The 21,486-nt window shown below is 36.3% G+C and overlaps 1 protein-coding gene across 3 annotated transcripts in view; it reads left to right on the forward strand.

Moving 5' to 3' along the window:
* Nucleotides 1-21,486, forward strand: part of heph (polypyrimidine tract-binding protein 1 heph) — a 347,034-nt gene that overhangs the window by 235,670 nt on the left and 89,878 nt on the right. For all 3 annotated transcript variants that reach the window (XM_018546685.1, XM_018546692.1, XM_018546697.1), the window contains exon 4: nt 5,243-5,392. In XM_018546685.1, coding sequence (XP_018402187.1) covers nt 5,243-5,392 — 150 coding nt within the window. The remainder of the gene's footprint in view (nt 1-5,242; nt 5,393-21,486) is intronic.

The raw sequence follows: 21,486 nt of genomic DNA on the forward strand, positions 1-21,486 counted from the left end.
TCAGATCGCAGGGTCACGTTCGACTTTTGGTAGCGCCCGTTGTGACGCACGAGGCTCTCACGTGGCCTATTTCCTACGAACGATTTTCCACGAATTACCTCTATTATGCTCAATTATCGGTTCCGATGAGGCTTGTCTCTTCGGACGATAACGAGGAAAAGAAAGGGATTTTGCAGCGAATCTCGATTCCACTCTCTACGGAGAAAAAACCAGAAATTGAATAAATCTCTTGTATTGTCAATGTCATTGTGTTGAGAATTATGGGCTTACCCAGGATTTCAATCGAGAGGGAGAAGATAAACATTTATCTTTACGTAAAACTTGTTTAAATACACATATTAAAACTTTTTTTAGAGAATCTTTAGTGAACTTTTAACGAATTATAACTCACGCATTGATAAAAATGAGCCAATAATTTTAACTTTTTATTACTTGTAAAAATTATTTTTATAATTTAACCTTTCACGTGCAACTAGAGTTTTCAAAGACACCATTGATATTTTAATTGTAAATTTTAGTGGAAAAATTTAAATCTGAAAAACATATAATATAATATAATATTATTCTATAATAATAATAATAGTAAACACTTGTTAAAATTTTGACAAGTATGCTTGTATACCAGAATTTTTTCAGATTTCTGTATAATTCTGAACGTTAAAAAAATTGCTGTGTTTCTCAAAGATTCTTGTTGCCGGCAGAAGCCTAGAATTAAAATTTATATTAACAGCGGAGGGTTAAAATACTTATATTAAAGCCAATCTTCGAGGATCTTCAGCGAACTTTCGCGTGAATAACGCATAATCACACATTGGCCAATGAACATTTAACTTTTCCTCGTAATTATAAACGCTTCGGAGTTGGTAGAACAATATACTAAAAAATAGCAGCAATACAACTTGTACGCTTAATTTGAATACAATAATAATTGTATTAAGTATTAAGTTACTAGTAACTTGAGATGATGTTTTTGAACGTAGTCGAGCAAGTAAGTTGAAGAGGGAGGGACGAGGGTGTTGGCGTCTTCTTACTCTATGTACGATCAAAGTGGAGAACCTGGAAACACGTCGTTCGCATTCGAAACCGGGGGAGGGGCGAGATGGTGGTGGTAGTGATTCTCGAAGCCATTCTCGACGGTGAATGAACGTCACTTGAAGCGAACCTTGTTTGCGCGAACGGCCGCGTTTCTCCACGGCGTGATTTTCGCGTACGTCGAAGAAACACCGAGCAATTAAGGCCCTTCTTCTGGATTCGACAGCCACTCACGTCGTATCCTCGACGTTTCCGGAACGCTCGCGGAATTCTTTGCGTCGCTGTCGCGTCTCCTCCAAACGTTTTCGCATTTAGGGGTCGATTCCTCCGACGTGCGGTTAACGCTTGTTTCTCAACTCATCGCACGTTCTTTCTATTACGTCTGCTGTAACCACCGTGTTACAAGCGTGATTATGACGTAGGAAACAAAAGAGCATTTAGAGCCTTGCTACTGGTTTCTCTGTTATTCCCTTTTGTTTCCTCATTTTACAGAGAAACCTTTAGAAAGGATCGATCGAGAAAATCAAGGAGTTATTGCTTCGCGTAGAGTCAAGAACGTACAAGGGATTGTTCTCTCGCGCACTAAGACAAGGCTTCTAATCAACAGTTTTCCAATTTCCGTAATTGATTTTTTATATGTACATTAAATGTTGTACATAAAGTTTACAGAGTACTAATATTAATTAACGATTAATATATATAAAGAGTAACGTCGATGGAAATTTCTCTCCATCTCTTTTTTATATTTTTATATAAATTATATAATTTTTATTGTTTTTTATATCGCTTATTTGTTAGATGCAACGAACAAATAAACAAAAAAATTAAAGAAAATTAATTAATTAAATAATATATTAATTTTAAAATGAAATTTTGGTGTAATAATTGATTTGTAGACGAATAAAACTTGATCTTTTAAAGTATATATATTTTTCTTTTTTTTATATACGTTGTTTGTGTGTATTTAACTAAAAATTATAGTTTTTGAGTATATGTCGTTGTTACAGTAAACGAGTGATGTATTAAATTTTTTATAATTTTTTATATTTTTTTGTATTTTTAAAGATTCGCAACTAAAAATTAAACCATAGCCGTTCCATTGCGACTTTAGACCTGTTGAGCTAGAAACACTTTTCATATAATGTCGTCGGCCACCCTTGTCATGGAAGCCGTCTTATTACGACGTCGGTATACCGCCGCGATACGGCACAGCAACTCGCTTATAATCCGATTTCATTGTTGTGTTGTTGTCGTCGTCGTCGTCGTCACAGCAGTTCGTACAAGCGAGATTAAAGCGCGACATCGTGGCCGCAAAAAGGAGGTAAAATTGAGGAGAACGTAAAGGGGCATCGGTGAGGGTTGATTTTTAATTCATTCGTGGGTAGTTGAGTACTGCCCGACACAACTCGTCAGACTACCTCTTAAGTTAATGCCGCGACCAATCCTGGTGTTTATGAGACAGAAGATAAACCGTTTAATTTTCACTGGATTTTCGCATTAAGTATTCAGATAATTTGTTCTACATAAATTGGAAATAAATTCATATAAATTCATTTGTAGTTTCAAAGTTCATTGAAAATTCATTTTTTAAATGTATGTACTTTACAGAAGATAGACATAATAAGTATGAATACCTGGGAAATACCCTATTTGTTATTTTTGCTTTATTAATAAGAGACTGGCCTATATTATTTGCTTTTAATACATATATTCTATCGTTGATGGACATTTTTCAATGATTGAATATAATTATAAATGAAATGTACTAATTCTTTTAGTAGAACATTTTCTAATTACTTATATGTATAAATGATATTGAAGAAGGAAATTTTTTCTTACTTTACTTTTAATTGAATAATTACTAATGAAATTTTGTATTATTCTTTTAAAAGAAAAGTTTGTTATGTACTCTTCAAAATTGACCTATATTTTTTAAAACCAATATCTTTCTTGGCCAATACAATCATCTAATTTAAATGTTGTATGTAGTTTTGAAGAGTGAAAAACAGATTTTCTTCTCCAATATTTTTTGAACAATTACAAGATATTTTAGAAGATAGCATTGCAGCAGTTGTTACACTATTCGTGTATGTATGACTATTTTGCTCAAAATGGAATTCAATTTTTTATTTTGTTTATTTTATACATACTTTATATATATATATATCCGTTTTTTTGTGTAATTAACTAAAAATGATACGAATCTAATTAAGAACAAATGGTAGGCCTCAACTTTTTATAAAATATAAGTTGATAGAATATTATTTTTCCAGATACTTTATTTTATGTATCTGTATATTTTATAACGTCAGAATCATCGATCGTTTCTAAATAATGTTTGGTCTACCATTCTCTTTGTCTGCGGTACATAATATAATGTGATTATATACGCTGTTCCATTTACAAAATTGGTTCGGTTTATCAGATGAACACATATAACTTAAAAATTCCATTTATTATATATTCCATTTCATTGCCGTGGGATATTTATATTTCCTCTACGCTATACATACAAATTTGTTCGTGCGATTAATTGATCAACTGATTAATTAAATCAATTATCCGCTAATAACTCGTAATCCACAAATTATTTTTAATTATCTGCCTCTTGTTCTGTTCTATATTGTATTGATTGACACGCTCAAATAAAAATATCCGCCACTCGTACGGGCTCCATTCCAGCACGTGAAAGAAAGATGAGAGGAGGGGAGGGGGGGAGGGGATTAAGGTGGGGCGCCTCTGAAATATCCATCTTCCTTAACCCGGTAAGAAGCGCGTTTTCCGATCAGTTAAGCCCGACTAAACCTCAGCGACGTTTCTAAGAGAGCCTTGGAACGAGCTAGGAAAAGTGGTAAGGTAAAAAAGACTAGGAAAACCAGCGACGAAGCCGAGAGAGAAGGATGGATTTTGGTGGGTTCTTTCTGAAGTGAGTGTGGAGGAAGTGTCGTGCTTTCGAGTTCGACTAGATAGAACCGTGATTGAAAACACCGCTCCCGGCGACACAAGCTTAAATAAATGTACGCACACACACCCAACGAAGGTGTAGATGTGCTTGTACATTCTTTGACTTCCCACCGCCGCATATGGAATAATATAAGTGGTCGAGAATTCGACAAGTTCTCTATCTCGCGCGCGAGAATGAAACACGGATGAAATTTTTGGACAGACTTTGGTTGGCTACATCTGTCTTTATCTACTAGAATCGTGCGAGCTTGATTCTTCTTCGCGCCCCGTGTCGGAAGAGCCCGAATACGGTCTTCTACTTCTCTCTGGCGATTTTATAGAGTGGAAAATTGACATTATTTCTTAAATGTCAAAGTATATAGTAATTATGCACACTATTAAATTCATAATGTTAAATTATTATACCCGTATAATTTTTATTTTTATTTTATTTTTATTATTTCTGTAGATCTCGCTGCTTCTTTTATACGCTACGTAATAATATATCGTTAATTTAGCTAAAACGCGATGACGTTATAAAAATAATTTAACTCAAGAAAATATATTAAATTTGACTCAAATGTTAATTATTATTTACTAAATGCATACTTTAATATGGACACAATTTTTAACTAACACAAAAATGGATTGATTCTGACGCACATGGAAGTTAATAATAACAAAATGTTATTTAACTCAAAGAATTAGGTTACTATTGTCCGTTTGATATCTAACAATGGACTTGGAATGTTCTAATATGTTTTGTTAGCAATAGCTCTATATTTTGATATAATCTTTGTTTTTGTATTCTTTAACATTTTATTAATTGTTGGCCAACTGTCTCAAAGATAAAACTAATTCGTTAAATTTTTCTGTGTTAAAATTCTAATATTACCGTTCGAAAGTTTGGAAGCACTATTTTTTTAGAAGAAAAAAACAGTATTGTTACTTTCAAAACGCCATGGGAACTTTGTGGCATTTACGAAACGAACTGGATAATTATCTTAAAAAAAATATATATATTTATATATATATACATGAAAGCGTATCTATATTTAGACAATTACTAAAACGTGTTGTAGGCTTGGCAGGACATTAATGAGATTATTTTTTTATAGATATTACACGATCCTAACATCTTTTCTTATTTATGAGATCATTTATATCTTTTTTCCTTTCTAGGCTATATATTTATGGTGACGTAGACATTAAGTTCTCAGCTCATTTTATTCGACGACTCACTAGGGATCCATTCATTTTGTTTCAGGTTAAGCTCGACAAGAGTCACAGTGGCAAACCTTCCAGAGTCATTCATATCAGGAATATACCTAACGAGGTGACAGAGGCAGAGATCATCCATCTAGGTTTGCCGTTCGGCCGTGTTACCAATGTACTTGTTCTCAAGGGCAAGAATCAGGTAAGTTCAGGATTAATTACAAATCTCTTACTCGATTATTATCTATTTCAAAAGACGCATGAAAGATCATTGTAAAATTAATATTGATGTCTAAAAGAAGAATATCTCATTTACTCTGGTTGTCTGATCGCAGTATCTTTCGGCACTGCAAATGGCGCCATCGTTCCGTATAACGGCGCCGTTTGCACGTGCTCTGCGACATTGTACTCTTGCCGGACTGGAGATGAGAGTGTTGCAGCATGCTCGAGAGGGAGAGAGAGAGAGAGAGAGAGTGAGTGAGTGAGTGAGTGAGTGAGTGAGTGAGTGAGTGAGTTTGTGCCGCATGAATGACGCGTTTCGACGACCGTGACGCGCATGGATGGCCGTGCAATAGCGGAGACAATCGAATCGCCGATACGCGGTTGAGTCTAGTCGAGTCGATTCGAGTCGAGTCGAGTTGACGATCGTCCGTTTAAGCATTATTATCCATTATTACCCGCACCGCATTCCGCCCCGCGTCGCGACAAAGGCGACCGTGCTCTTAACCCCATAGAAGCGCAACCCTTCGGCGTATCGTCATCCTCGTCAACTCTGACCTGCCAGCAACTCGCCCTTTCTATCGATGTTCGTTCGTGACGCTACACGCATCGCAAGGCTATTATTTCATACGGTGAGAGAGGTTTATCGAGTTCGAGTGTCGGTTTATCAAGCAACATTTCCTATCGACCAGCTTGTTTCGATCTCGTGTTATCTACTGTAGATGCTGTGCTTAAATATACTCCCTTACTTCAGTGATAAGAGAGGGTTGAAGAGGTATCTTTTTCTTTCGGTCGTTTTTGGTTTCCGTTGATTCGCAAAGTCTTACGTATCTCTGATATTATTTATTTTGGGTTAGAACAAAAATTTGTAGCGCTACTTCATTTGTATCATATGTATTTTTTTTTAAATACAGAGCAACTCAACATTTGATACAGCAAAGTTTCAGCTTTAAGAATCTGTTTTTTTTTTTATAGCGATATGTGTGATGAATCGTGAGCAATCAAAGTCAAAATACTTCATTTATTTTACGATAACTTAATAACAAAAAGTCTGAAGAACATCTTTAAAAATTTGTATAGGGATAATTAATTGTAAGCTTTTTTTCACGTTAGAAAATTGAAAAATTTTGCAAATTTTTTTTTGAGTAACATATTCATAATATGTGCAAAGAAAATTTCTAGATAATTTTATCCAGCTTATAATTTTCTATATGTAAATTACATTACCAAACTCACAGAAATTTAAAAACATTTTTCGAAGATGGAGTTTTTAAACTTTAAAGCCCTTTTTTGAATTTTATTTATTTTAAAAATTACAGTTGCTTAAATTTTGAAATTCTTAGCGTTACAAATTTTTCAAATCAATGTATAATTTAATACTTAATTTTTTATTATTAAGTGAATATGTGGATCAAAATGGACCGAAAGAAATGCAGCATAAATGAATGAAGAGAGCTATTATTCGGTCAAGACGGATTTTAGTCCTTAATAATAATTTCGAATTGGTAAGACGCTCATACGAAATAAAGGAGATTTGAATCCCTACTGAGATATATATCTTTCACGATAAATTCTTTACAATATTTAAAAAATCATTAGTATCAACAATATTAAACCGAATTTGTGATATTACATACTCTAAGAGCTTTAGTTTAGAACTGTGTTTTCAGACCGGCAAATAATCGGCGCGCAATTTACTTGAACTTAAATTATACAAATTCACACACGCATAAATATTATATAATTAATTATAAATATATTAAGACATTAAGACTCACCCAAATATAGCTCTTTTCACATTTATTCTTTTTAAATATAAATATTATTAAAAATTTACATTCCCGTATGAAGAGGAATTCTTCATTAACGAGGAAATAAATTATCTACCGCGTTTTAGTAGCAGTAATTTGGTTGATATAAATTTTAATGCTTCCCCTTCACTGCGCGTTACGGTTGGATCAAAACCGATGGAATGGCAAATTCGGAGCAATTTCGTGGCGTAACTATCGCAGTGGCGCGATCGAGTTTTACGAACGATACTAACCATCCGCGATCTCTCCCGGAGTACGCTCAATTACGCACAAACGAAATTACGTTTACGCGAGCGTGTGCGGGCGTCGTTCCGGCCTGCGTGATCAAAATATCAATTCGTTTTGGTGGCATTAATTTCCTGCCCGCACGTGCGACAATACTCGCTAGAAGGTTAACGTCTCTTCATAAAGCGCTGCGGGTTTTGCGACGTGCAACGTCTGCGACACGACGGCGTATTCAAATAATGATGCTTGTCCATCTCTCAACACATCACGACTTTGCGCCCGCATATGATGCAATTACTGTCAGTGTTCTTAAAATACACTCAAATGCTCTGATTTCTTATCTACATGTTTACAATCAATTTTATATATCGTGAACAGTGTACGAATTAGGTACGTACATAGAATATCTACACGAATATTCATAATTAATTTAATGGAACAATAATATTGTTTATATTGTTAAGAAATGATTAATATGTAAGTTTTTATATTTTGTTATAGATTATACAATATTATATAATTTAATGTTAAATATTTTATTATGAAAAGAATATGGATTATCTACATGAATATTTATGATGAATTTAATCGCGAAGTTGTTTATATTATTTACATTGCCACAGCAAAATTATTTATATTATTTATAATACCGTGGAATAATTCACAGTAGATAGTTTTTTATATTCTACTAACGTTATAAATTATATAATATTGTATAATCTAATGTTTAAATGTTTTAATATTATTTATATATGTTTTAAATGTCATATACTTTTTATGTTCACATATTACGCTGTTTCTCATGCTTAATTTTTAATGAATTTAAAGACAATTTTGAGACACGTGTAGGAAAGAGTTTGATTATATGTTTCTTTCATAAATTACTTTTTATTGCGCTCTGTATCATTGTTTTATGCTATCTACATAAATAGAATTTTATATAAAAATGAGCAATGTACATCCAACGCACTGCCACAATGTCTCTACAAAATCCCGCAACTTCCAGTTGCAATGATTACTTTCAGCAATGTAAGCATGGATTGCAAAAATGGACCAACAACTTCATGTTGTGTATATACGCTGTGCCAGATTTCGAGTAATGTAGGTAGTCGGTATATCAAAACTTCGCATATTCTCTTCATGTTTCAATGCACTAAAAATTTATGTTTCGTGAATTTTGATACTCTAAAAAATTAATAACTATATCCCTCGAAATAATATATATAGTATATATTAAATACGACAAAATCCACTTTTAATATTTCACCATCATATAAAACCGATATCAAAAAGAGAGTGTTTGTATTTATGTATAGAAGAAAGGTCTATTTATAATTTAAACATATATCCAGTAAACGTCACTGGTAAAATTCACAGAATATTTTATTAATTTTACTAATAAAAACGAGTAAATAATATAGGATTATATTTTCCTATCCTTTTTTAATCTCACTTAACATTTGTGCTCGTGCCAGACCGATCAATGATTCGTCCGAATTTACTGGCGGTGCACCGAAATCCGCTTTACCGCAAATTATTCCAGGAGAGGGATGTTTTTTATGCCGGCGATTCCTCGAGGTCGCGCAAAATTTTTTCGATACGAATTAATGGCGAATCGTCTGAAATCAGGGGAGGGTCGAGTACGAGCGGCAAGGATGTGATTTGAGGACGGAGGGGCTTCGAAGGGGATTAAATTGGAACACCGAGTATTCATCATAGCTTACCGAGCGGGGAATATTTGAATAACTTGTAAATCCTCCCCCGAATGCGTATTTGATGGCGCGCTTCGATTTTGAATTCTCTCACGGCTCGTTTTAGTTCCCCTCTGCCAATGTCTAATCTCCCCTCTATACTCCCGATTCGATCATACTCCGCCGAGGCCCTCGCTGTAAATCTCTAATACATAATTTTAATCAAAAGTTAACTCATTACGTCGATAAATGATCGCTACCTCTAATCTTGCTTCAAAGTACTTGTTGGGTTACATTATTAACAAAATGACTGGAGTGCAGATTTTGATTTGATACGTTATAACAATCTTAAAATTTATTCTTATTTAGTACGAGTATGTTTTATGTGTATATTTTACGTGTATTGTACAAATCAAGAACATTCTGAATTTTCTCTTACTATTTTTAAAGCGATGTTTGCACTAGTAGCAAGTGAAATTAATTTCGCGAATTACGATAACGCTATTACGATATAGTGTTGTTTCAACGTTCTCGTTATTTTGATTGCGCTTCGAGAAATTTGAACCCTTTGGGTATAAAATCAGGATATATGTATGGAATGCATGAACCTTTCATCGTTTGCGTGTCGCTTCAAAGCGCATTGCCTAATCAGCGTGGTTAATTGCAGTATGCGCTTTGCACGAGATACGCAATAGGCGAAGCGCCCTATTTGGAATCCATTAAATGACTGCACTATAAACGGACACAGAACTCCTTCAAAGGAATGTTTGTTCAATCATCATTACATTACTCCTAGTCTTGCAAGGTAATTCCCTATTTATAGTATATCTTCGTATCGTGAACAGCTTCAACAAAAGGATTGAATTGTGATATCTATCAAACCTCGATATCAAATATTCGCTGTGCAAATATTTCCGATCTCTATCCATTCTAAAATATATCTGATGCATAAACGACATCAATATCGCGATAGCAATCTTCATAGAAACGACGAAAAATTCTCATGCTTTTTTCCACGCGTTTTATTGTGTTTATTTTGAAAAATGTTTTATCTGTATATACAAAACAATTTCAATTTGAGTAAGTGGTCTCGAAAATCTTTTTCTAATGTCAATGTCAGTCCTGTATCATACATGTTCGATATCTACAAGATCGCAACGTGTTACGCGACACGTGCGGTTTTACGTATAGTGGAAGTCTCGCGCGTTGTTTGAGCACCGCCACTAATGCGTATGTAATTTGCACGAGGGGATAAATCTCTTCATCTGGCTCAATGCGGCGAACCGGTGCATCGATGCATTACTTTAATCCCCTCCTGGTATAAACAGAGCTCAGCTCGATTCGCATTATCATACCTGTTGTGCGCTACCATATTAGAGTTATCAGTACGCGTATGCATGGGGTATGCTCGCGAGCATTAAACGCACTCGTATAATCTCGAGGAGGAGCGGTGCGTCGACAAAGCTTTGTCGGTGATTCTCTGAAAGCTAGTTCAGTAACCCCGGTGATTTTTGCAAATCTAAACATAAGAGAACGCAGTTTCATCGGATTGCCACGTAGATCGATGATTTTCGATCGTTTCATGCGACGAGATTTCACGAGATCATTCGTTTGCATACCCAAGCATCTTTTTTTGGCAAGCGGCATAAAATCCCATTTCAGCGTTATTGACACTGTTTGACGGAACTTTCTTTTGTCTGTGTTATTTAATATTAGAAATACGTTTCCCATTCATTATATAAAAAGACAATCGAATACATTACTACGATTGTTAAGAAAATGATGAGAGAGATAGACTTTTATATAATCCGCAATAGTAAAAACATTTGTTTTATTTCTCGAAGACCTCTATTGGAAAAATTACTAATGGAAAAGTTAAAGTTCCATGTTGTTGGTGGAAGATTAATCTAAAAAATAGAGGAACTGTTAGTAATGGCCGCTCGGTATTTCTAGCGTTATTGTGGTGACCATCAACCATCCTGCTTCCGACAGAATAATCCTGCTGATCCGCCAAACACGTCAAAATACGAGAATAACTGTATTATTTTTTGAACATAAATTGCTTTTGTATTTATCTTTACCGTGATATGTTTTCTCCCAACAGAAAGTTATCCCGCTTTGAACCCGAAAATATCTAGTCACAATATAGTTATATCTTACGAGAAACAAAAGTGTATATAAAAAAAAAGTATCTATTTGAATATAGGTCTCGATAATTCGCGCGTAAATGTCTAATTTATTCACAGTGCGATAACTTAGACAACACAATTTACTACTATCACAAACGGGAATTACAATCGCAATAATTAGGAAATTATGGACAACAGATACAACCATTAGCCGCAGCTGAGAAAGCTTCCCCAGTTGGAATTACGGTAAATCGCAGACACACTCTGTGTTTCGTAAATGCAATTTCCCGACCACTGGTGGCCTCCAGCCGTTCAGGAATCGCGATTCGCCTGTTCGTTTTCGACGGCGCGTCCGCCCGCGGCAGCCAAGACAATCCCTAAGTAACTCGATCAAGTGGGGAAACTCGCGTTATTATCGTACACCCGGGCTTAAGCTTCCCAATTACACGCAAACAAACGGCCACGACGAAAACAACGACGAAGACGACGACGACGACGACGATGACGATGGGGAGGACTAGGCAGGCGCATGTGCATCATGACGGAGTAGTAAATCGAGTTTCACGATGAACCCGCTGTTCCCAGACCGGGCTGACCCCCGCGGGCACTTTCGCCGTGTTTGCTTTGATTCGAAGTTTCCAGTTAAGTTGGTTACCGGAACGGGCCCTTTGTCCGATCTCGCAAACTCCCGCGCTACTATCCCTCTTGTATCTCGCTTGCGGATTTTCCGCGCCGTTCAACGCGAACACGTGGTCTTATCGACCCTTCGAATTGGCACGATTTATCTAGAGAGCTTAAATGTGACGAAGGGAATGCCTACCGCCTGTAAAAAGTCAGAAAACTTGTCGCGTTTGTCACCGCCGTTTGCATTTTAAAAGTCTGCCGCAAAGAGGGTTGCCATTAATCCTTCTTTCCCCGGACATTTTTCTCTTTTCTTTTTTTTTAGGACATCCAGAGAGATTTTCCGGAAACATCCGAGATAATTATGAAAGAATGTCCGGAGTTTCAGAAATCTTCTAAATATTCTGTTTTTACTCCTCCCTTGCTACCCTGTAGTTCTAATTTTGCTGGACACCTATATTTCCAATAGGTGTAGCAAGTCTTAAGCCATAGGAAATTGAACAATCGAATATGAAGAAAACAATGGATTACGATTGGTTAATTTCTTTTACGTTAAATTAATATACTACTGAACAATTAAATATGAAATAATTATTTGTTGACACTGTTTCTGATCAATTTTACTGACCGATGCGCATTGTATATGCCCGAGTGGCGGGAGGGGAAAGAGGTTGCAAATGTCCGGGGTTTTTGACCTGTAAGCTCTAGTTTTGAAAACAGTCTATTCGGTACAATGTACGTATTTTTTAATTACGCACAAAAAAGTTTTATAATAATAAAAATATTTTTGCGTCCCTAAAATAAATATAACGCATGTATGCCTTCGGGGAGACGCGTAGATCGTTGAAAAACAGTCTATACTTTATTTATCGATATCGAACATCACGAATCTCTTTCTGTTACATCGACAGTTTTTTTTTTTTTTCACGCTGTTGATTTGCCATTAGGCCGTTTTTCTACTAAAAAAATTCTCACCGCATGCGTTTCAACTTCACGCAAATATCAGTCAGTTAGACACGCGTTCGTTGAGTTTGATTTTTCTGTGTTTCTCTTCGTTTTAATTAACGGGCGCAGCGCTTACCGTAAGGGCCGCGCCTCTCTACGTCGGATATCCGGCGTAGGGCGCGGCTCTCGAGGAAAAAAAAAAGAAAGAAAAGGAAAACAACTATCGATCAACTATCCCCGGCATTAGAAATGTATTTCTGCCGCGCTTTGTTTAATCCTCGAGCGCCGTCGGCGAGCTTTCCATTCGCCGCCGCTATGTTTGCTCGGTCTCCGCCCTTAGGCGGCCTCCGACTTTCGCGCTGGTGTTCGATCTACAAAAGCGACACAGCCGTGCCTGCAGAGTATCCAAATACGAGCGTTGGCGTTTGTTGTACCAGAACCTCCTAGGATTTCAGTGACGCGCGGCCAGCGAGGGCTCCTTTTAATCCTCGACGCGGGGTCCTCGACACATGGCGGACGCATTATTCCACCTGAGTTTCTCGAACTCGATTGTTATCGTTGTCCGTTAAATTTGTGTTAAATTCGCTATACTTAGTACGCAGCGCAGCACGTATTGAGTTGGAACAAAAGTTCGTGGCGTAACTAACAAAAAAATTCAAGTACCGTAACTTCGTTTAGAAATAAAAAATTTTATTTAAAAGAAGAATTTTACACTTTAAAAATCTATATTTTCGAAAGAATCACTGCCTCTATCTTTTGAATCTCTGTGAGTTTGATAATTTTTTCGTATTGAAAACTACAAGCTAGACGAAATGGGAACGGATATAATTGGTATTTTTTTTTTAAATATGTAAAATAATACAAATGAAGCAAGCGTTACGAATTTTTGTTCTAACTTAGTACGTTATTAAGAAAAATTAGAAAAAGAGAAAGTTAAAATTGGTTTCTAAACGATCATTATTATTGAACAACATTGCACACTATTTATTGTCTGAAAGCAATATCGAGGGTTTGTGCAGTCTCAATCAAAAGTTCTTTTATAGATTATAGTGTGTCAATCGAAAGTTCTTTGAAATATATTGTGCAACTCTTGTAAAATATTGGTCAGTTTGTGAGTACTGCTGCTCAAGAAGGTACCAATTTATATAGCAGTCAACGCTTATTTTTAATGCTATAAATAAATTATAATATCAAAATTGCAATCATTTTATGTTTAACTATCTAATTATCATTAATGACAATTATTGGTAAGACGTTAAACTAATAACAAAAATTAACTGAATTACTGCACGACTTGATTGAAAATTATATTGAGTTATATTAAATTATCTAGGGGGGATATCAATAATATTGTAAAATATAATTGAACAATAATATTGATCGTGTAGAAGCCGCATAATATCCAATCGTGATCTTGTGCCAGTAAATGTTTGATCTGCGCTCACGCTCCGATTCACACCGCTCCACACTCGTGAGCATCATTTGTCCTTGTTTAAGGGTCGACGGGAATGACGAACCAACTCATTTACATCTCATTTGCGACGCAGATATATATATCTGCAATCTGCCCTGTATTGTCGCGTAGAAGAAATATTTTATCATGAAACTTTTTTAAACTTACGTTCTATAAAATCTACAGAGTAGGACTTTACAATTTCATTCAAAAATGTGTTTTATGATAGATAACATAATCTATTTCTTACTCGCGATGCAAATATACGTGTGTTTTTGTGTTATATCTTATATTTTATCTCCTAAAAATAAGGTTGCGTCATGAGATCTCTTCAACTTACTTTTTATGAAGCCACGGAGCATACACAGTCAGTTTTTACAGTTTAGTTCTTAAAACATTATAATAAATTTATTTCACCTCAATTGCACTATATTGTAGATCGCATCAGAACGAATTTACTTTTACTCTTTTAAAAAAACTGTAGACGCCTTCAGGTGACCTTTCTACATTACATTGCAATTTTCTTAGTATTTTAACCATAAAATCTTAGCATAAAGAAATTCGTCTCCGATAAAGGTCTCCGTAGTCTCTCCAGTCGACCCTTAACATTTGATAAACAACAAGGATGGAATTTCAAAAATATACGTAAATCCAATTTCCATGTAGGTCACTATTCATTTATAAAAATTGATACGAGATCGTTATCTAGCGTAAATAAACGATAAGATAAAAAACGTACAGCGATATTCAACGCTTTCGGTACCGGAGTGTGTATCATCAGATATTCGTAACTCGGATTCCCTACGAATTCCTGTTTATCTTTCATCTCAAATCTCGTTTCTTTCGAGAAAAATATCCGCGAGGTGTCGCGGCACCCATTTTCAGAGACATCAGTCGCAATCTCTCGTACATGTAATTTAATTAAGAATGGGAGAAAGCAAATGGAAAGAGAAAAGTCCCTTCGGCTAACTCTCATATGATTAACGGCGACTTTTCAATTTTCGGCTAATTAATTTGTCGACTGAACGACGTTGTTAAAAGGGACTACAAAAAGCATTGGGGTTGCGCACACTCAGAGAGTCCAGGGGTTAGTGAAAATAGCTGTAAAGGGCAAAATGCCACGAGCACGATAATGCCGCGGGCGAGAAAACGTAATAACTAGTGACGATAATATTAATATATATATATATATATGTACATATATATGTATATATCTAAATTCAATTTAAATTCAATTAAAGTTATATTCCACGGTACTAGTAGCAGTCGCGCCCATTGCAGGCGGAAGCGGTAATCACATAACGGAAGAAAGGGAGCAAGAACAGATGGAAAAAAAAATCAGTTGATTTCAGTTTTATTTTATACTCAAACTGCATACTATCTAATTGTTGCACGTGTTCGTTTTCCCGAATTTTCCGTAGCCACGACTTTTTTGCGCGATCTAATTAACGATTCTCCTATCGTACATCGATTAGTCGACAATAAAAGTATTTGTTCTCGAAGAAGCACAACGATGGTGCGCAGAAGAAGTGTCCTGTAATTCGCGAAATCGATTGACCTTGTCGTGAGTTGCTGCTATACATATTAATTTTGAATAATTTTCGGGGTTGATTCGCGCGTGGAAAATAACTTGATTGTCAAACACAACGAAATTCTCATTAGCGAGTCTCGGGCAGTCTGAAGCTTCTCGCGGTCGTCGAAATTATATAGGTACATCGAGGGCTCGCAAGGAGACGCGTTCGACCCCGACGCCGACGCCGACGCCGCGCCGCGCCGACTGTGCGTTACGCGACACATGCGTATTTAGATTGAAATGAAATTTCCATTATGCAAATGTGCGGATTCATGGAATGCGTGATCGTTTGTGGGGCTGAGCTATTGATTCGCTCGCTTGCGGCATATCGCGTGCAACGCACTCGTTTATCTAAATACGGTCTGCCGGTCTCCTCGAAACCCGACCCACTTTTTGCGTCCGCCGATGACATTTTGATACGCTCGCTTTTTGTGCGTGACGAATCGTCTCTCTCTCTCTCGTCTTGGTAATAAATAATAATTCAGCTTTTATTCTGGTGAAAATTCATGTCGTTTACTGTTTAAGAATAGATTCCGGAAAAGTCGTGACACCGTCAGAAATGAAGAAGAGCATGTACATCTCTTGAAATTCAAATAATTTAATTTTTCTTGATTCTCGACGTGAAATGTAAATTAGGAGGATAATTGAAACGTTAGTGTATAAAAAGAACTTGTAGATTAAAAATTTATATAAAAAGAGAATTTGTGAATTAAACATGTATATAACGTACTATGTACCGTAAATTTTGCGAGGATAATATATTTTCATTTCTCTCCAATGGATATATCACTGCTATTTAAAGAGATTCGAATTCTGTAACGTGTAATAAATTCGTGATGTGAAATGTAACAGATTCATTTTTTATGTTTTTTTTATTTCAAGAACGAGCGACACGACGAGAATATCGCGAGAAAACTCGAGGGTGCGTCTTGTTCCTATTTTGCAAGCATGCGTATTTCGCAGTATTTTACAGGCTAAGAAAGAAAAGCTAAAGCAACGGTATGATATCCGAAGACTCGAGGCAAGAGGACGGAAAGAAAAAAGCTCAGCTCGTCGAGCACAGAAAATGCGGCAACGACAACATCTACTTGCATCTATCACAGAAAAAATTTGCATTTTCTTAATCATTTTTATTGCCATTTTGATAAATTAATCCGAAGACTTTTTTACTTATTTATTTATGATTACTATCTGGAGAAAGCTAGAAAAGTTTGAATTCAAAGGAAATTTCTTTTTCATCTTTGAAAGTCAGGGATTTTCATGAAATTTTATCAGGAAAATTTTTGGAACTTTACTTTTAACTCTATATATTTTTTCTTTCTGAAAACATTGTTTCTTTGAGCATTTCTTTCAATAGTCTCGTGGAGAATTCCAAAAAGAATTTTGAAACTATACATTGTAAATTACAACGTCTTCTACTAATTTACAATATGTATTTGCATTGTTTACACTATAATTTATTTTTTTAAGTTGCATTAAAATTTACCTGGAATCTTGAATGAAATATTTGAAAAATCCGAGAATTCTCAGAGAATTTTGTAACAAGATAAACATTTTCATAATTTAAATATACAAGTTTCTGTGATTATTGCATGATCTAATAATATTAAAATAATATTATTATATGTAGGTGTGTGTATATTAACACATTCAGAGTCGTAACATTTTTACGGAATATGAAATACGTAGAGTTTCTTACATCAAAGTAGGCATCAATCTATTTATTTGTGACTTCTATTTACGCGCATTTTAATACTGTTATGTACATAATATATACCGCTCGTATCTATATGACGGATTTGTGTTCCGAATTAATTGGCCGAATATCTGCCGTAGCCACGATCGAATTCTCGTTTAATCTCGTGATTTCGTTAGCGATTGCGCATTTTAATTCGTACCCGCGCGATTGCCATTTTTCCTGAACATCCAATTTGCGCGAAACGTTAATCTCGTTTCCTCGTTAATACGTCTCACCGTCTCCTCGTCTCTCCCGGTGTTACGGGCGAGAGATAGAAATTCATCCCTCGTACGTGTGCGGCATCCTTTAAAGTTTACGACGGCCGGCAGACGTACGTTGAGCCTCGGCGAGTGAAAAGCTCCGACCCTAGTCGGTCGCAAAGCGCGTCGACAGACGGCGACTACAATAGCATGACGAGATAACCGTTTCACGATCTTCCCTTTTTTTTTTTTATGTACTATACAACCTGCAATTACGATTCCGTGAGTTTCTTTTGCGTAAGATCCCTCGATGACGCTTTAACTATTCATTACAAAGATAATAATGCGTTAGCGTTATGGGCGTCGTATAAAATACAACGTTGACGAATGTTAATTACGAGCAGAAATACTTGTACGTTGCAAAAAAAGGCGAAGAGAGTCGTTAGTCACGGTATTCGATCATGTCATAATACCACACAGACTTTTCTCGAGAATTATCCTGGCAAATGCACGATAATACACTCTGAATTTAACGATGATACGATAAATATAACCATATTCACGGAAGATATGTGACATCTTTTTCTTTTACACTGTTAAATTTATAATGTCAAATTATATCTAATTTTAGTTATTTATGAATCATTTCTCTATAGGTCGCTATTATTCTTAACTCAATTTGTTATTATAATGTAATTAAAATAATGCATTTACTTAAGAAACGTATCAAATTTTTGAATCAATAATAAAGGAAACTTATTGAGTGAATGAGAGCGGTATTTGGTGGAGCGCAAATTAATAATTTAATATATTTTTAATCAATAATCTAGTCTCTCTCACGCAATCAGTCGCACATCGATATATTTCTCTTTAAATCCCTTTAAATCCCTTTAAATCAGAACTTGATTTTTCGAACTTGGCGTTAGAGTGCTGCACGAAATTTTCGATGGTTCTCTGAACGGAAGAGGTTCCTTTAGGCTGCGACTGCTCGCGATTGGAAAAGCGATTCGGCTGAATCGTGAAACGCTCGGCCGTTTGGAAACTTTTGGTCGTCATTGCGGACGTATATCTATAGTCGCAGGTATACGTTTAAAGAGAGTAGTCACGTCTCGAAACGGGTTAAAGACTTTTACGACCGGCTTCTGGAAACACGTTTCCTTGCCGTTCCCGCTGCCGTTTCATTCCGTTCCGTGGTGGAAGGGTTGTGTAGTTCTCGGTTCGCTTCAGACGTCTCGCGAGACAGCCTCGCTCCGTGACGGAATTGCGGACGAGAGCACTCGCGTTTTTTTTATGACTGTAAACGACGTAAAAAGAATGGTAGATGAACACGCGGGGCAGTTAACGAAGTCTCGTATGCCTTTACCGCGTCGCCGGCGGATGTTGTTATGCATGATGTAGGCAATGGCACGTCGATAATTTGCTACTAATCGCAGTTTCACGAATGAGCGAGGATAACAACAGCTCATCGGAATAGAATCGTGTAATTGTGTTCACAGTGCACCTTGTACAATACATTTCACACGCGATCCTATGAATGGGAATAATTGCAAAAAGAATGGGCGCAATTAAGAATTAATGCAAATTTATTTAGTTTGTTGCAAAAAGAGAAAAGAGCGGCGAATAACGAGTATATATTTTAGAAATAATCGTATAATAATTTATAAATTACTTTTTTAACATAAAAGGTAGTTTAGATGACAGTATAATTTAAACTTTATGTTAAAAATTTAAATTCTAAAATAATTGCGACAATTCACAATTTACTTTTTCAACATAAAGTTTGCTGTATAATCTAAACTTTACGTTAAAAAAAATGTAATTTACAAATTATTAATTGTTGCAATTACTTTAGAATCTAAAAAAATATTCACATTTTAAAGTAATTGCGACGATTAATAATTTGCGAATTATTTATTTTTGTTTTCTACGTAAACTGTATGCAGCGATACATATTAAGACAATTACCGTATAGTGCAGTCGCACCGCGCCGGCCGTCTCATAAGTGATGTAAGCATCTAAACCACATGACAAAAATATCACCGGTGGACGTTGAGAAATACACGTCGTAACTACGTTGTCGTGGTAAATAGTGTAGCGAAATAAGAAAAACGGCGTGGAAATATAACGCGATGCATCCAGTGGGATACAAGTGAAACTTCGGTCTCAAATTTTCAAACTGGAAATTTGTTGGTTACGTGCCGCATGAAGAAGCACCTCGGAGACTTATTATTAATTGCTCAAGATGAGGGCGGAATTAATGATCTAAAGAAAGGCAGCAATATCGCTCCGAGAATTTGAATTTATTCGACTAATTACGAACTTATTCGCTCTTCAAAAAAAAATTGTAATTTCTCCTCGTAATATATAATCTGTTCTCGTTACACTTGGAACTATCACTATTCTAAAATACTAAACGAGATACGCCGAGTACTTAAGGGCGGCAGCTAAATGCTCGAAATAGAAGAAACATCCTCGCTCTGTCCGGTGCGATATGATCGATTCGCTTGGACGCGCAAGGCCGATTAATAAATTGCTTCCGTTCAATTATAGGCCGTGATAAATCGAGCCGTCTACAGGTAGTCGCCTGGCTCGTCGACGAGGAAATTGAGCGACGCCCTCTCTCGTTCGTTCCTTCTCTTTCTCTCTCTCTCTCTCTCTCTCTCTCTCTCTCTCTCCCTCTTGCACTATCGGGCCACGTACATTCACATGTACGCATACAGCGAGTCTACACCCTCGCAAAGTTGGGAGGGAAAATTGAAAAGTTAGTCCCGTCGAGATTGACTCCTCCCGATCTCGACGCGCGGATCGTTCGTGGATGTTTCCGCGGGAGTTAAACCGGTGGAAGCTTCGCTGAGCGCTCGCTGAAATCGGCTTTTTTTGTGTTAGTCGTAATAATGCGGTTATCCGGATTCGATAGTGTCACGTAGACGCGCCGACGCGAATAAAGTTTGTCAAACTTGTTTGCGAGATTTAAGTTTGTGAACTTTTCGCAACCTCACTTTCACGTCGTTCAATGTTGAATGTAGGATACGTAATGTCCCCATCTCTTCCTGTAGAAAATATTGCTAATTCTTTTTTTTTTTTATATTATAATATATATAACGTTCTATCGCGCGCTTTAAATCATATTAATGTACCACCGCTGATCCGTGAAACGAGGATAAAAATGCAAAATTTTGTGAGGCGTTAGTCCTGTATCGAGGAAAATGCCGTTCGGAACGAATCTGCACGCACGAGCGAGCAATGCCGGCGTGCCGAGAGCGTCGTACGGTCGGGCGAACGACAAATTCGTCGTCTCGACATCGTGGAAGGTAACTCGGTTAAGCGACAGGATCAATGCCGGGGTTATACCCGGCCCCGGTCTTAAGCGAGTTACTTTAATCCAATCGCAAACAGGATGGGATCCGATTAACCCATGTTAGCCGGCTATTTCCAGCGATCCTGATCGAGCTGAGCTTCGAGTTCTCACGCTGTTCTCGGCCTACAATGTATTTCTTCTGTATTTTAACAATGAAGCTTTTTTATTGTACGTGAAAATGAGATGATATATCGTTCCCTTACTTTAAAAGTGATGCAACTAAAAAAACGTGAGTTTCGAGTTATTACTGAATTGAGTTAGATAAACATTATCTCATCAATCATCAAAAGTGAACTAACTTAATTTTATAAAAAAATGTTAAAATTATATATA

This window comes from Cyphomyrmex costatus, unplaced genomic scaffold (genome assembly GCF_001594065.2).
Source record: "Cyphomyrmex costatus isolate MS0001 unplaced genomic scaffold, Ccosl1.0 scaffold120, whole genome shotgun sequence".
Taxonomy (NCBI): Eukaryota; Metazoa; Arthropoda; class Insecta; order Hymenoptera; family Formicidae; genus Cyphomyrmex; species Cyphomyrmex costatus.